This window comes from Aphis gossypii, chromosome 1 (genome assembly GCF_020184175.1).
Source record: "Aphis gossypii isolate Hap1 chromosome 1, ASM2018417v2, whole genome shotgun sequence".
Taxonomy (NCBI): Eukaryota; Metazoa; Arthropoda; class Insecta; order Hemiptera; family Aphididae; genus Aphis; species Aphis gossypii.
The window spans coordinates 86,342,858-86,360,045 of record NC_065530.1 but is presented as its reverse complement, the minus strand read 5'-3'; the positions used below and the strand labels follow the sequence as shown (position 1 = coordinate 86,360,045).

General features: G+C 26.9%; 1 protein-coding gene and 1 long non-coding RNA gene across 2 annotated transcripts in view; one reads left to right on the top strand and one right to left on the bottom strand.

The window, feature by feature from the left end:
• Positions 1-2,419, bottom strand: part of LOC114132615 (polyhomeotic-proximal chromatin protein-like) — a 45,239-nt gene extending 42,820 nt beyond the window's left edge. Inside the window, exon 1 of the mRNA XM_027998158.2 lies at positions 1,873-2,419. Within this exon, the coding sequence (XP_027853959.1) occupies positions 1,873-1,930 (58 nt within the window). The 5' untranslated portion in view covers positions 1,931-2,419. The remainder of the gene's footprint in view (positions 1-1,872) is intronic.
• A 232-nt stretch (positions 2,420-2,651) lies between these two features.
• LOC126549390 (uncharacterized) lies at positions 2,652-9,599 on the top strand. Its single transcript, XR_007603512.1, has 3 exons — positions 2,652-2,765; positions 9,064-9,367; positions 9,513-9,599. It is a non-coding gene; the product is annotated as an uncharacterized LOC126549390 (long non-coding RNA).
• Positions 9,600-17,188: the final 7,589 nt, after the last annotated feature.

The following is a 17,188-nucleotide window of genomic DNA, read 5'->3' as shown; positions in this document are numbered from 1 at the left end:
AAAATATCATACATACACTTACAATTAGTAAAAAATATGCCATTGATTCATCAAATAATACGATACGTTTACTTTTAAATCACACAAATATGTTTTTGTTCATTATTATTATTAATAATAAAAATATAAAATATGTTGTATTCTAACTTAAATGAAAACAAATATACGTAATAAAAAAAGTATACAATTAATATATTATGCATAAGTATAACATACTATTACACAGTTACATATTATGTATTACTTTCTAGATATAGTGCCTACTATTTATAGTTATTTACTTATTGTTATAGTTTATTTATAACAGATAATTGTATATTATATTTATAATAAAGTAATAAAATAGTAAATTGAAAAGAATAAATATATAATATACCCATGTATTAAATTTTTGAATGGCACATCAATCTTATAAATTCATTCGTGTAAACCTCACATTTTTAGGTATGTAGCTTTTTAAAGTCCAATTTAATTTCTTAAACATTTATCATGGTTTATAATATGTATTAATTACTCTAATTCAGAGTTCTGCGTCACATGTAAGGGATATATCGATAAGAACCGGGTCGACTGGGTCATGTGTCACACGGGTGATGGTCTTAAAAGTCTTCGGGTCAAGGATTGCAGAGTGCTCGTGCGTTCGACTATTCGATATAATATATTTTTTCCTATTATTTCATACACACTCCCGGAGACCATAAAGGTCAACATTAAATTATGCAATTCTCTATCGAGGAAACTATTTAAAACAATTTAGTTATCTGTTCACGACCTACTGCCTCTGAGAATTCATAAACCCCAACACGGATATAAGTCATTGTAGTATATTTTGTTTTAGAAACGCAAATACAAAATTATTATATTATAATAAATACAACCTAATTAAAAGAATATTAACACTTAACACGTAGGTATATATAATGTATATAACAACAACAAATATTTTTTTAAATATGTCAATATTATCCGAGTAGAATTTATTTAATATTAATGAAATAGTAATTATTAATCAAATAAATTATTCTTAAGCAGACCCCTCTCCGCACTCAACACCATGGTTCATATCACAATCAGTTAATCGTAATTTTTCCTTTTTTTGGAAAATTACCGTCGATATCAGACCATTGTTTAACGGACACACACATAAATAATAATGTCTAGCTACATTATAGTGTACTCTCCTCGTGTAAAACGATAACCGAATGCACTGGTCAAATAGAAAACATACACATGATATCTAGTTAATGGGATTGAAAGGCCATTGAACTTATGACCCTATCCTATTCATAATAGAACAACCGGGACTTTAGATAACAAATGTCGGTTTTTGAAACGCTCGAGTGCTTTATCAAAGTTTAATTATCCCAAATGAAAAAACCTAATGTAAAATTTAGATTTATATCGTTTACTATAGCTTACAGACTTTCAATGTTTAATTGTCAATTCAATTATACTTTAATTACTGCAACAATCATAATTATTTTTACGATTAACTTCTATATAGGTAAGCGATTTGTTTGTGGCTTTTATTATAAACTTACAACTTAAATTTAAAACACAGCTGTAAAATATTTAATTTTCACCAAGTAAATTTTCCCAGTAGTTAGGTCACACTTTTTGTCAATTAAAGATACTCCATTAAGTGCAGCATAATATTAGTACACAACTGATATTATTGCGAAAACTAAATATGGACAATATTAAACTCGAATACAGCGTTTAATTGAGATTTATAATATTTTAATTATATCACCTTGGCTTTATGACAAACATGCTGTGTATAAAGACAAAACACTAAAGCAAATCAACAAGAACTATTAACGGAAAACGACACGAAGATCATATTATTATTATTAAATTATATATTATTACCTGAATAACACCATGGAGGCCAAACGACTGGGCTGGATGCGTCCAAATCCCGCATCATGTTATCACCGGCATGATAGTCCTCGGTACACTTGATAAAAACGAGAACAAGAACTTTTTTAAAAAAATACAAACTTTTTATATGTTATTTTGAAAACAAAAACGCGCGTTATCTTCTTTAGACGTAGTGAACGTGTTAAGTAATCACTGAATAGAGAGAGAAAAACACCAGAAATATAATTCGAGCAAATCACGATACTAATTATTATCTTATTATGATCAAGATAAACGTCGTTAAAGCGATTATTCCGTTTCAACTTCAACGCACGAAGAGACGATAAGTAATATAATATTATGATAATGATGTTACGAATCGTTGTAATAGCAGTGTAAAAACAATCGTTTTCAGACGATATGAGAAAAGGAAAATTAAAAAATGTTCAACGATGTTTCGTTATATTATTGTTGTGAAAAAAAAAAATCGGAAAAAAAACGACGGAAAAACACAAGCGCGACGAACACACGTATAAGACGGCAGACTGCGCGCGCGTCGTGTCGCGGACGAACTGGAGCGCGGCAAGGACGTTTGACCGTTGACGACGCGCGCCGCGGCAGACACGAGAGCAGAAGCGGCGGCAGTAGCGACACACACACACACACACACAACAAACAAGACGTATATACGGCCGGCGGCGGCACCTGTATGAGAGCAAACAAGTGCGCTTGCGCATCGGCGGCGGCAGCGGTCATCAGGTGGTAATAATCGTCGTCGTCGCGGTCGTCGCTGCCGCCGTATCGCGCAAGTGTCCCTCTCCGCCATGGCCCACCGCCACCCGGTTACCACCAGACAGCCACAGTTCACCAGGTACCGGTTACCGTGCACGGTAACAACAAATGTACGTAATATATATATATATATATATATATCTACCTATATTATTATTAGTATTATTACTAATGTTTATACTTGCCAAGTCGTATTGTAGGCAAATAATTATTATACGACACACCATTCATAAAATACACGATTTCGTTTTTATTTTAGGCACCTACACATAATAATGATAGGTAACTATTTTATAGCATTATAGTATTATATTATTATGGTTAGCGGGAAACACGCCCTAATGCTGTGGCGCGAGTTATCATACAAGCATTCGTTTTTTTTTCCACTCGAGTGCCAGATAAAACAATATAATCGAATTATCGCGCTCTCGAGTACCTCCTATAAACACGTACTACACCTATATATAACATGGCATTATACAGTTTATTCGTTTTAATTTGGTACCTATATCAAATTCTATATGCAATATGCATAATAATAGATCACATAGTTATTAGTTTTTTTAATTTAAGTGTTTTTTCCTAACGTTTCATTGAAATACATTTTAAGAGATTACTTTTTTATAATGTCATACAATGGTCGCAGTGTAACTCACCAAACATTCTCACCCACATGTTTTTTCTTTTAATAATGAATTTATTCGATTCAGATTTTAGGAATTTTTAATATACTTAATTACATATGGACATTATTAAAATAGATATTAAAATCTAAAGGTAATTTGTGATCCTGACTAAAAATATTTTTCAAACACGCAAAATAATTGTATTATTGGATCTAGTATTCATTATAATCAGACTATTTTTAAAAATTATGTGATATTGAAAAATAAATATTAATTACTTTAATTTTATCAAATCTCCAATATATTTCAAACTAATTATCATGAATCTATTATCCAGAGTATACATTAAGTTAAATAAATAACTAAAAATCTACTTGTTCAAATTTTGATTGAGATAAATAAAAATTTTTACATATGAAAAGAAAAGTTCTCAAATGAAAAAAAAAGAAGTTCTTTTCATTACATGCACTCCAAAATAATATAAAATAATCAATTTTTATTCCTTAATTTAAATACTTAAATATTTTAAAAATCAGAATTTAAAAAAAAAGAAATAGAGTTTCTATGCTTGGTGAATCAGCCTATGTATAAGAATATGCATTCTATATAATCCAAATATTATATATATACAACTATAAAGATATTCTATAAAGATAAAAATTAAAAACTTAACAAAAATATTGAATCTACCTATAACATGGTTAATTTCCTTTTATAATCTGTACAAAATGTATTTTCGTCGTAACTATGTTATAATTATTGTTTATTTTATTTAAATAAATTGCAGTATTATATTCAATAGACATATTTTTTAAAAAAAATTATGAAGTTACTAAAATTAAAATAGGTTAAAAAATTATAATAGGTTCTTAAACATACTAGTTATTACATACACACATTATATATTATTATCTTGTTGTTCATTATGTGTACAAATGTACAATATGTAGATATACTCAATAACTAACAGGATGAATCCAGAGTGGCAAGGCAAGTACTCAAGGTTTCCCCAGAGCTCATAGCACTCACTTACATAATTCAAAATTTTTTTAAAGAGATATTTAATTTAATATTTTAATTATAAAGGTAATTAAATACATTCAAAATAAAACCATTAAAAACAATGAAATTTATATTTATGAATTTTGTAGTTGATAGCGCATTGATTTACAAAAAGAAAAAAACATTAAACGAGTACATAATATGTATGTATAATGTATATGAGTATGTGCGATTAGAAATTACTATAAATACCTAATAATATTTTCCAAATTATTTTTATTGGAACATGACAATTTTTAATAAATAAATTATAATAGTATACAAGATAAGATAAATTTCAAACTATGGTATTACTTTTATTTATTATTATTATCTCTCTTTTTTATATTATATTACACCATCTCTAAATAACAATTTAATAATAAACCTAAGTTCTAGATTTGAAAAGTGTACAAGATAAATATTTGTATGACATAAATTCAAATGAATACCTACCCCTCCTCTCAGTTCATCGCTCTGGATCTGTGACTGGTACCTACAACTGCTTGTTACGGTTAAATAGATAAGCACATACAAACGACACACTGCAATTATATACGAGTACTTGTGTATATGTATAATGTAAGCAATTATTTGAATACATATATGGCTATGGTATAAAATATTATAACATAGAACATATAAACTGTAAATAAAATGAAGAAATATGTCATAAATGTATTAAATCAATTTAATCAATATTCGTTTTCTGTAACTTACCGATGTCTATGTGTATAGATATGAAAATTATCTAAAAATATTTTCAATGGTTTAAAATAAGTATGTCAGCTTTATTTTTTAAAACCATAAAAAATCCATTTTATTAACTATATTTTAAGATTTATTTATAATATCTAACCTGCTATCAACACATCAGCATTACACAATTAGCACAATAGTAAAAATCCACTAAACAATATTCACTGATAAACGTTTAATAAATAATTTTCGAGTAAAACTATTTATTACATTTGATTACTTATTAAAAACAATAGCTTTTTACATTGTAGAAGAAGGTAATACATAGCTACTATTTTGTGTAAGCAATACGTATTATTAATGTTTTTTTTCACTCTTGTAATAGAAGAAGACAACACGTTAGACTCGATTTCAAATTATATTTTTATAAAAGAAATACGATATAACAGTTGTCCCCTCCTCCCGAAACAAAGTTTCTATTGCGATATTCCATACAAAAAATATACTTATAAGGTACCTCACCTAAAAACCATTGTTTTTTCATCCTTTTCAAATCGAATATTAGTAACGGTATACGATTGTATGGAATGTCAATGCTCATTATTATTATAAAACGGACCACAATAATAATAAGTGAGTGTTTTCTTTGATAGTCACGCTACCAATATCCTTGTGACCCATAGCAATATATAGGTTTCAGTAAACGCTACCTAATGTCCACTACATGGTGGTAGGTATATAGTATATACTTATACTATGTATAGACTTTCTCGGTTTTAGTTATACAGGTATGCTGCATATATTACACATCCGCTACAATAATATTATAATTTTACAAATCGCACTTGTCCAGTTAATAAATAAATTGGACAAATACATAATATAAATACTGATCGCAATCTGAAACGATCTTATAAAATGTCCAAACGATATATCCTTTAGTTATTGATATAGTGTTTTGTTAGAATATATTAAAAAGTATATAATTTGTGGTAATAAGTATAGTATAACTGGCCCAGTTTATATGTTATTAATGTTAGCTAGATAGCTACTTTACATTCGTCGTAATAAATGATGTTTGTATCAGTTACTTTACTTTTATATAATAACCTATATACATATTATAGTTTACTATACACCTACCTATATTACACATATATCCTATTTAAACAAGTATTTTACTGTATAATTACACATTTACTGTAATTGTACTTATTTATATGTAATTTATAGTGAAATGTAAACTTGAATAGACTAAACTCTTGAGTTCACAATAATAACAATTTACACGTAGTCTATTTTCGATATTATTAAATGGATTTATAATTCATTAATCAAGATCTGATTTCCATATTTTTTACTGCAATACTTAATAGAGTAATCGATAAATCAATATAAATATTTTGTTAAACTATTAACAAACCATTTAAAATTTAAAAAAAAGTACAAAATGATATTTATGTTCATGTATACGTTAATCAGTACCAATTGTAACAGAACAATGACTACCTAATTAGTAATTGATATAACCACTACTAGTTGACCATTTGTAAATTCTTCATTGAATTATAATTTTTTATACTATATGCTAATACTGTGATTTTGATTTATTGAAACTTCTGTGATGATTTGATAACAATATTACTTACACTATTTATTTTATCTAGTTGAAAACTCAATGACTCATATAATAGTTCTGACGACCTTATTTGCATTACCTGGAGTTGCAATATATTATTGCTTCACGTTTTGACAAAGTACATATTATAACAATCGTCAATCTTACTATGGTCAGTTTCTAAAATATTAAAATATGGTGTGGTGACCCATGGACCATGATTATTACGACACACACACAATACATTTATACATTTTCCACACATTACAGGAATATTATACATTTATAAATTCTATATTATGTATTTATATTTTCTTAATTTATTTAATTTTAATAATTATCGTTAATGGTTTTATTTTTTATTATCAACCTATAATATAATGAACGATAGCTGCGATAGATATCGCATTGTGTTAAGTTAGGTCCTTTTATACATAATATTATCCATTTATAATGAAATTCTATGCTACCTCTATTGGCATAAACTTTAAAACTTAGGTACACAACTATATGAAAAAAAAATTGAAATAAGTAGTTCAACTTATTTACCTAAATTAGCTGTACGAATTGGCTACTTCAAATATCTTAATAATATTTATGAATAATTATAGAACAAACATAAAAAAAAATTTTTATTATAATATGTGTACTATGGACTTATAAAATAATATTTTGGTATATGAGTTTATTTATTATTTTATCACAAGTAAATATACTAATATAAAAATATAAAATTGTATTCGTATTTTTCTCTATGTTGGACTTTTGAATAGTTTAATTAACACGCTTATATATATTATATAGTACCTATATATATACAGGTACGGTTTGTGTAATATTATCATTTTTGGTATTAAAAGAGAAATGAATTGATTTCAATGTGTATAATGTTAGCAAGTAAAGGATAAATATTGATAACCAATCAGTACAGTCTTGAGTATTTCACTCAAAACTAGATATTTTGAAAAGTACATTAGTCAGTATACTAAAAATGTTAAAATACTACTTTGAGAAATTTCTGAAAATATTTCTTATAGACTACCTATTATACTACATAATATAAATCGAAATTTCAGAAGAATAACAATTATAAATATCTTGACAATGCCGTATAAGAATCTATTTCGTCACTTCCTTATCTGTTATTAATTTCAAATTCAAATACGTTCAATAAATAGTGCAGTGGGATATACTAAATATTAATTAGTAAAGTGAACTATAGTTAAACTAACTATATAGCTATATTACCTATAACCTATAATGGTCAAATGTGATGTTTTTTTTCTGACTCAATAATATTAAAAACATAAATGTTTATATGTAAAAAAACCTATTGTAAAAAATAAGTTAGCTTATTATGTTTAAATTTAAATATATAAATACATATATATATATTGGTACAATGCACCTATTCATAAATGTATTAATTAATAATTACTTTAAGAATATGTTTATAAATTAATAATCTGTTATAGTTACAACAATCATAATATCAATGTCACAGATGAAATATGGTATTAATTAGTTTTATATGTTAAGATAATATAATTAAATTACGATTATATATTATACATAACTTATTTTAAGGAATATCGATTACCTATTGCAAATATTTATGTATTTTTTTTGTTTTTTACAATCATTAGCGTAACTCGGATATTTAATATTCAATTAATTTAATTTAACTTTAAAAATACTAAAATGAAAAAAATCGTTTTAACATATAAAAAATAAAATATAAATATCATAATATGTATTTTTAGAGTTAATAACGATAATATATACAGTATACACATATATTGTGCAGGTGATTGACCTACAATTATCGATGAGAATTAAGATGTAAAGAGCAAAAACTATTGTAAACAAATATATAGGTACATTTAAGATTCGTTTTTATTCTTATTTAATTAATTTTGTAATAAAGTGTTTAGTGTAGACGTAACAAGGATAGGTAATCCAAAATAAAACTATTCAAGGTTCGTAATTCTAATAAATTATTAAATTTGTTTACTAAATAATCTAGTTTTAATCCAAATCAATCGAATTTCGACTAAATCATGAGCAATAATTATTACTCTCTTAAATGTTAAAATCTATTAGATGAATGACCAAAATAATTTGTCATCATTACGAAAAGGAGCAATAGAAATGATGTTAAATATTCTAATAAATTCAAAATTAAAACAGCTTTAATAATATTCTATAAAACTACATACCTATACATCTTGATTTATTTAAATTACTTTTTTTTTGTTTGTTTTTAATAATTTTCCCAAGTACATACACAGTCCATACAAATTAATGTACAATAATCATATAAGATAAAATGCTAAAAATAACATAAATTACTTGAATAAGAAGCCACCCATTAGTGACACTTAATTAATTTAAATATATTTAATGATAATAAATTTACCATAGTTCATGAAATGGTTTTTACTACATTGGGACAGTGGAATAAGGATGAAATGTCTTGTGGTCAACCACCTATATTTTATACGAGTATATACAATCCGAAATGGCTAAAAAGCAAGATTTCAACTTCAACTACGTAAGCTGTATGATCCAAGGACAATTATATTAATAAATCAATAACAAAAGTTGAAAGATTTATATGGCGGTTGTCACTATGACACTATCAAATATCAAACAATAGAATAAAACTCTACAGTTATTATAAGACATAGATATTATCATACAAACCAATCAAATCACATTGATAATCGTAAGTACATTCGGGTTAGTCAACATTGTATTGCTAAATAAAGTCAAAAAATTATTATTATAATATAATATATAATAACCTTTTTACCTTTTAATCCTTAATGCGTATTATTACATTTATATTAATAGAATATTTTTTTTTTCAGAAACAAGAATACTGGGCACCACAGAGACTTTCGTATGGGGGCGCAGGTTAATTCAGTATTTAAAAATATTGATATATTATTATTTATTAAAGTATGCATATATATATTTTTTTTGTGTAGTTTTTATAACATAGCAAAACAAGGAAAAATAAAAATTTAAAAATTTAGAAACTAATGATAATAATGTTTGAAAAACCTAGAGAATCTTTAAATACTTACACTTATCCGTTTGGTTTATTTAATATGTGAACACAAAATAAAAATATAGGTACAATGCAATAACTCTGGACATTTTTAAAACCAAGATATAATATTAAATTTTTTCATTTTTGGGACAATCAGCCAATTATTACAATAATAACATAAATAATAAACGCATAGTTTAACAAACGATATCATATTTTTAGATAACTATCAGATGAAACACGTGAGCGTCAGATACCATATTGATTTTAGTTATTGAAGTTTTTAATTTTATCATGATCCTTTATAATATTTTTAAAATTACTAAAAATCTCTAAATAATAACTCTTTACGTTTTGGTAAGTACTTCGTTAGTATAACTTAATTGAAAACAAATACTAGATCTCTAAATACAATAACTATTTAGACAAACTTATCATATAAATACACTATTCATATACCTATTACATTCATAAGACGGAATCGTGCGTGATCGCGTTTCATTGCTTGTATAATCAAGTTTTTATTTTAATTTAATTGATTCGATACACGATAGATATACCGCAGGCACAATGGTTATTTTTCGACCCTAACATAATATATCAAGTGAGTGGCACACTACTGATTAAGTTTTCGCATCATTCGCACCGACAGCAGGTTGTCAAGTATAACTGACATTTTTAAAACGTGCTTCGTGTGTGTAACCGGAAAAGGTTCACAGGTCAAATGATTTAAAAGTTACGTTATTATATAGCTTCTTTTTTATACTAACTTTTTTCCTCTCTCTTACTCTCATTCCTCATGTCTTCTAACACTCCCTCTCTCAAACACAATATTGCTCCCTCTCTCTCAATCCTTCTCTCTTTAAATCATTGTAAGCATTCGTAAATTACCATGTTATAGTTATTTGCGCGCAAAAGAAGGTCATGCTGAACAAATAACTTTTCCGATGGCACATTATAGAACACACACAATTTCCAGGTGTAGCGTAATGATAGTGCAAAAAGAAATTATTTGTGAAAAAAACTGTTTACCTATTGGTCGCGCACAATGGCACCGTGAAAATGGTTCATTTATATTAGGATTACAATATTATTAAGGGGGGAAACGTGGAACAAATTTCATTGCACGTTTTATGATTTTTAATTTAATGAGATAGGTACTACGCAGTATCAACAAATTGTTTTTATTGAATATAATAATATTAACAGTAGATAATAAAAAGTAATCGATAGTAATTCCAGCAGATCAGTGAAACGTAATAAATTATAACTGAAGACATCTAAACCGATGGTGGAAATATTTTATTATAAAACTCAATAATATTATTAACAGTTTGGCCAGTATTATATACGTAATAATGTAATATTAATACAAAAATGTCACCATATTATTGTATTACTTATTACTATAATGCACCAGCAATGGCACTACTTATGTTTTAAATACTTTTTACGCCATTATTTTTAGCTTATTATCTCCATCAAGTGTATTTTACTAAGCAGTCAACAATAATTTAATTGTATATCTTTATTTTATCACACACCTCATTCTTCACAGCTTAAACCTTTACTAAAATATAAATAGTATGTTATATCTAATCATTTTTAGTAAAGGTATAATATACTATTAAATTGATTCAAAATAACCTAACCTAACCTGCCTTAAATTATCTATAGTCATGAAAGTAAGCATCAAACTGTCCAATATTACTGCTATATATAAAAAAAACATTGATCATACTTCTAATTAATATCTTAATCTGAATCTTCAAAACTTTAGTTTATTCATTGATAAAATTACTTTCGGAATACTTTTGAAATTACTGCAATAACATTATTTTATTTAACTTAATTCTTGACATCTATGGTATGTTATTTTTGTCTTAACGTAGTTTTTCTAGTAAAAAAAAGTGTCTGATAATAAATTTTAAGAAAAAATTAGATCTAGTTGGTTTATTAAGAAAGTTCAAATTGAAAATTCTCAGTACTTTTTAAAATAATTAAAAAAAAAATACAAAAATGTATTAAATTATTTCGATATTATTATCGAAATAATTATTTGGCAACTTTGGCTACCAAAAAGTTAGACCATGTTTGCTCAAAAACAATTTAATCGTATACCTACATTAATAATTTATCATTTAATTAAAATGTACATCTACGTGTCTTTTCAATGATAAAAAGACACTCGACTCTTACTGTACAGTATGGTGGTTACCAGATACTTTTCTGTTTTTTTTTTTTTGTTTTATTATTCCTTGATTATTTTATAAAGCACTGAGAAAATTTACACTTTTAATCTACAAAGTACAAACTATATTACATTTTCTAACAAAAACCTTTTTAGAAGTTGATGATTGGAGTATTTTTTTCTACTAGAAAAGGTGTTTTTAAAAACTAAAATAAAAAACATGCATCATTGCAAAATCAATAGGTACATTCTTCGTTCTTCTCAAAATTTTAAAAAAAAAACTATATTAAAACGCATTGCTAATACTATGTACAATGCGTGTCTTTGTAGAATCTAAATTTGTACTATTTCTTTTTATCAACATAGAAAACTTGTTCTAGTATAAACTCCAAACTTTTACTACCTAAATTAAAAATAGTTGTTACATTTTCTCTATTTTATAGCCTATTTATTAAATATAATAATTAATTGTTCAGCTTAATAATAATAGTTAAGTAAATTATATAAAACTAACTGCAAAATCAAACCTGTAAATTAAATCCTAAATTCTATTTTAAAAATTAGGTTTAAGAAACTTTGAAATGTTTAAAATATAAATACAACTTAAAGTAGTTATTTATTTTCACCTTTCACAAATAAAATTTTTTTTTCCTAATTATTATATTTGATACATCCCATTATAAAGCTTAATATAAAATAAGCACTTAATAAAACATTTTTCGTTTTCAAAATACTTATATATTAAAAATAATAATAATTTTCAACTAATAAAAAAAATAAAATAACAAATACTTTGTACTCGTGAACCATTATTATTAATAGTTCTATAATCACTATGTATTTATATACATAATACATAATAAATTCTACGTTACGTAAATATTCATCGATAATGTATCTAAAATACCTTTACTTATACAGTTATACACATAAATATATATTAAATATATTTTACTTAGTGAGTAATAATGTAAATAGAATGATTATTGTAACAAAGTGAGTAAAAAAACGAATACAATTTATTTCAAGACTACTCGTACATTTTTTATTATATCAGATAGTGATCTCGGTTCATAATATTATATTATTTGAAGGTAATAATATGATTATTATTTATTAAAAATATATGTTGGTACAATGGTAAGTTTATCATTCAAATTATCTTAAACTCGTTACTTTTATTCCCAAAAACTTGACACATTATTTATAAGTACCTACCCTATTATGCCTAGTTTAGTAAAAATTGAATAATAAAAGTTAAACACTAATTATACAATTTATTTATAATAATAACTTATCGGTATGTAGGTATAATTAATAAATACCCACTTATACACATATACTATCTATAAGAATTGACGGTATTTAATCTTTAAAGACACCTTAAAAAAGGTATACCAATAAATTCGCATTTAAAATTCAAAATTCAAATTGTAGTTCATTATGCAGGCGTAACATGAACTGAGTGCATCGACGTCATTATTACGGTGATACGTCATTCCATACGGCATTTACATTTTATAAACACGAGTAGAAAGAACCTATATCATTTTAACATACTTCATAATTACGTCGTTGTATAAGTGCTGTTCATTAACCAGCACAAATTTCATTACCAATAGTGAAGGGATTGCGATTGCTCTATTTATCGAACACGACATACCTAATGAGCCGAAAATTATAAACTTTCGATGCATATACACATATACAGAATAGACAGCGTTTATCTTATAAAATATTGTTATATAATTATCACAATGTCGGTCATCAGAAGTCTTTGGTACAGTATAGGTACAGTTTATTACTGTATCGATGTATTATTCATTTCATTATAATATTATGCTTATACGCACCTATCGACTGTACTATGTATTATAACAGCGACATAGTTCAGCGTGTAGTCGAGATCTACAGTTTATAATAGGTACTCGTCAGCGATATTATTATATACCAAGTACACAATATTATAATATAAAACATGTACAGCCATTAATTAATGGATACAGTTACAAGCGACCACGCCCACGCTTATGTATATTAATTAAAATAATGAAAAGGAAAAATATAAAAAGAAAATTATCTAATGAAATTTGTAAATAAGACGTCCGTGCAGATGTTCCCTGGCTAATTGCAGAATAAATAATTATTCTTACACCGGGATCTCGATTTTTCAAACTGCCTGATTACTGTATACATATGATTATCATACCTACATCCATACCTACCTCCTACATAAATTATTATACAAAAAACGGTCTGGTACAAAAATAACAATTAAAAGAGCCAACACCGGTCAGAGGAGCGATTAAGGCTTCCGCCATAAACATTAAACACACGCACGAAGGTGTACATATAACGTGGTCTTATATTATTATGTTTATATGCATGTTACCTACATAATATTTACATGTAGGTACGTTATTAACGTAGTACCTATATACTGTTATATATTCGTATCTAACACATATTAAAAAAATAAACAAGTGGAGCGCTATATAAGCTCGCAAACTCATAAAAATCACCGAACCGTTTACTTGTAGAAAAAATAACAATGAAAAATATATATAGCCATGGTAGTTTTTTGTGACATTCTACGGTTTTCTTAAATCTCATTAAATCGTATAACGTATATATACTGATGCTATATGGATATAAAAACTAATTAGTAATTAGTAATTATTATCTTGATGATCTAGAGCCCATGACGAAATTATGGTTCGAAACATGCTGTACTTACAACGAACATGGGATGACTAAAAAAAATAAAAGTTATCCTTGTTAATATTGTACATGTAGAGAAATTATGAAAACTAATTTGAAATATTAATATTATATTCAATACCATCACGGATAATTATTGTTGATAATGAGCAAATATATTATTTACTATATAAAGTGGCGTAAAAGACAATAATATGAAGACTTTACAACAAAACCAAAATAGCATGTTATGAATAATCTTAAACAAATAATTAATAAGGCTTCCATACAAAAAAGTTGCAATACTATTTACGATTAAAAAAACTCGTCTCATCTCAAAGTAACCAAATATAGAATTTTACCGTTATTAGAAATCATAAAGCTTATGATATTCCTATAAAGTATACTAAAAAATCTTTTGGCCAATCTTTTATTGACTTTTATCTAGTTCCAACGTCTTTTAACCAAATGCCTATTATCTCAAAGAAAAATATTCACTCCAAAATATTTAATATAAGAAATGGTGTATAACTAACTATTTCCAGAATTATAATCAATAATATATATTAATATTTGTGTATTGATAATGAAACAAGTTGAATATTAAGTTGTATCTTTTGTAATTAACTATGTATTTTATATTCTATGTTTGTTTGATATATACTTATTTTCACTATAATTTTTTTTTCTTTTAACTGTCCATACTATAAATCCTTTATTTCTGTTAATTTATTTTTTTCATATTTCATAAACAAACTTATTTAAAAGATAACTCTCCACTCTAATACATAAGCTACGTCTTCAAAGAGTAGATATTATTGTACTTATATATTATATACGTAGTACATAAATAAATAATTTAAAAAAATAAATATAATTAACGTTTCAAAGTAAAATAAACACAGAAACCGTAATCACGAGAAATCATGAGATTCGGAGAACACCTGAATAAAGCGCACATTATAACTGTACCTACCAACGAACTATATTATTAATTTTTGAATTTATAAATAATTATATCAGCATTTTACTGCAATTTATACTTCAATGAACGACATACAAGCGTATATATTCCATTATCATTTAGACCTATATTTGGCTTGTAATTTCAAAAAGGTACATACAAAATATAATTTATTAAATATTACTATTTATTACACGACCTTTGTATTTGAATTACAAATTACTACTCATACTTATAATAAACAAATATACAAACAAACCCCAAGTACTAACAACAAACCCCTTGACCGTAGCGGTCATAAGGGTCACTCGCTACAAGCTCCAAATACTAGTGGTTTGTTACGAGCATAAGTATACTTGAAATATATGACAAGTACAACGAAAGTTTTCAATTTTACAAGTACTAGCGGTTGGTTGCGAGTACTTATTTTGGTTATATATCCATTGTAACCTTTGTACTTATTACTTTTAGCTGGGTTCGTCCATCGTCCACCATTACAAATTTAAATTCGTTAACCATTAATCTAACCATAACTAATCGAAAATATTTAATACTGTATCCAAGACTAATCGGAATAATCATTAAATACAGAAAAACACCGTATAATTAAATAGTTAGCAAAAAAAACACCTTATCTAAATTTCAAATTTGAAACATTTTAAGTATATTTTTGCTACGAAATCAATTTAAAATAGGAACCTATGTGGTAACAAATATTATTATATTATTATATGTATAGTAGTTACACGCAACGAAGAAGTGATTTTATACCAATTGGTTTTTACGTATACGTATATAAGTACGAGTATATATAATATAATGATGGCGACGAGCACCACTTCTACACTCAGGACACGAATTCATCACATCCAATCCGCGTGATGGTACAATTCCTTTCACAAATACCCGTAACTGCTAAGCGTGTGATAAGAACTACCATGTTATTTATATATATATATGTATGTATGTACTATATATATAATCTCGAGTTATCTGTGCAAATAAAACAGAAGAAAACGAAATAAAAAAGAGCTTTTACCACCGATCGTGTGAATCAGCTCAGAACGTACACACGCTCACACACTCGCAATGTCGCGCGCACACGCACACGCGTATCATAGAAATATCGTGTAAGTACATGCGAACAGTATCTCATACTATTTCGTGATGAACTCTTTTTTTTCTGAGGGGAAACATTGTTGCAGACTCATCACGGGCACAATAGAGACTACGTTTTTCGAACGCACACGCGGCGGCGGCGACGGCGGCAGCGACAAGGAAGACGGCGGACACACACAGCACACATCCAACTATATAGCTATGGGTGTTGACCCTTAACACCGGTAGAAGATGGGTGGGGGGTTAGTCTCCTCCGTCTAAGTCGAAGAACATGTGCAGTCATGGTCTGGTGTACACACACACACACGTAAGCGAGATATGACCAACACAATATTATTACAGATATACTGCAACACGAAGGACGAGGGTAAGCGGCGCGCGTGGAAGGAGCTCGTGTCGTTTTTTACTATATGTGTATAATATAATATATATTTTTTAATGATTTCGTATGACAACAACATTTATTCGGATATATAATAATGACGACAGTGATGATTGTGCGACGGGCATCAAGCTG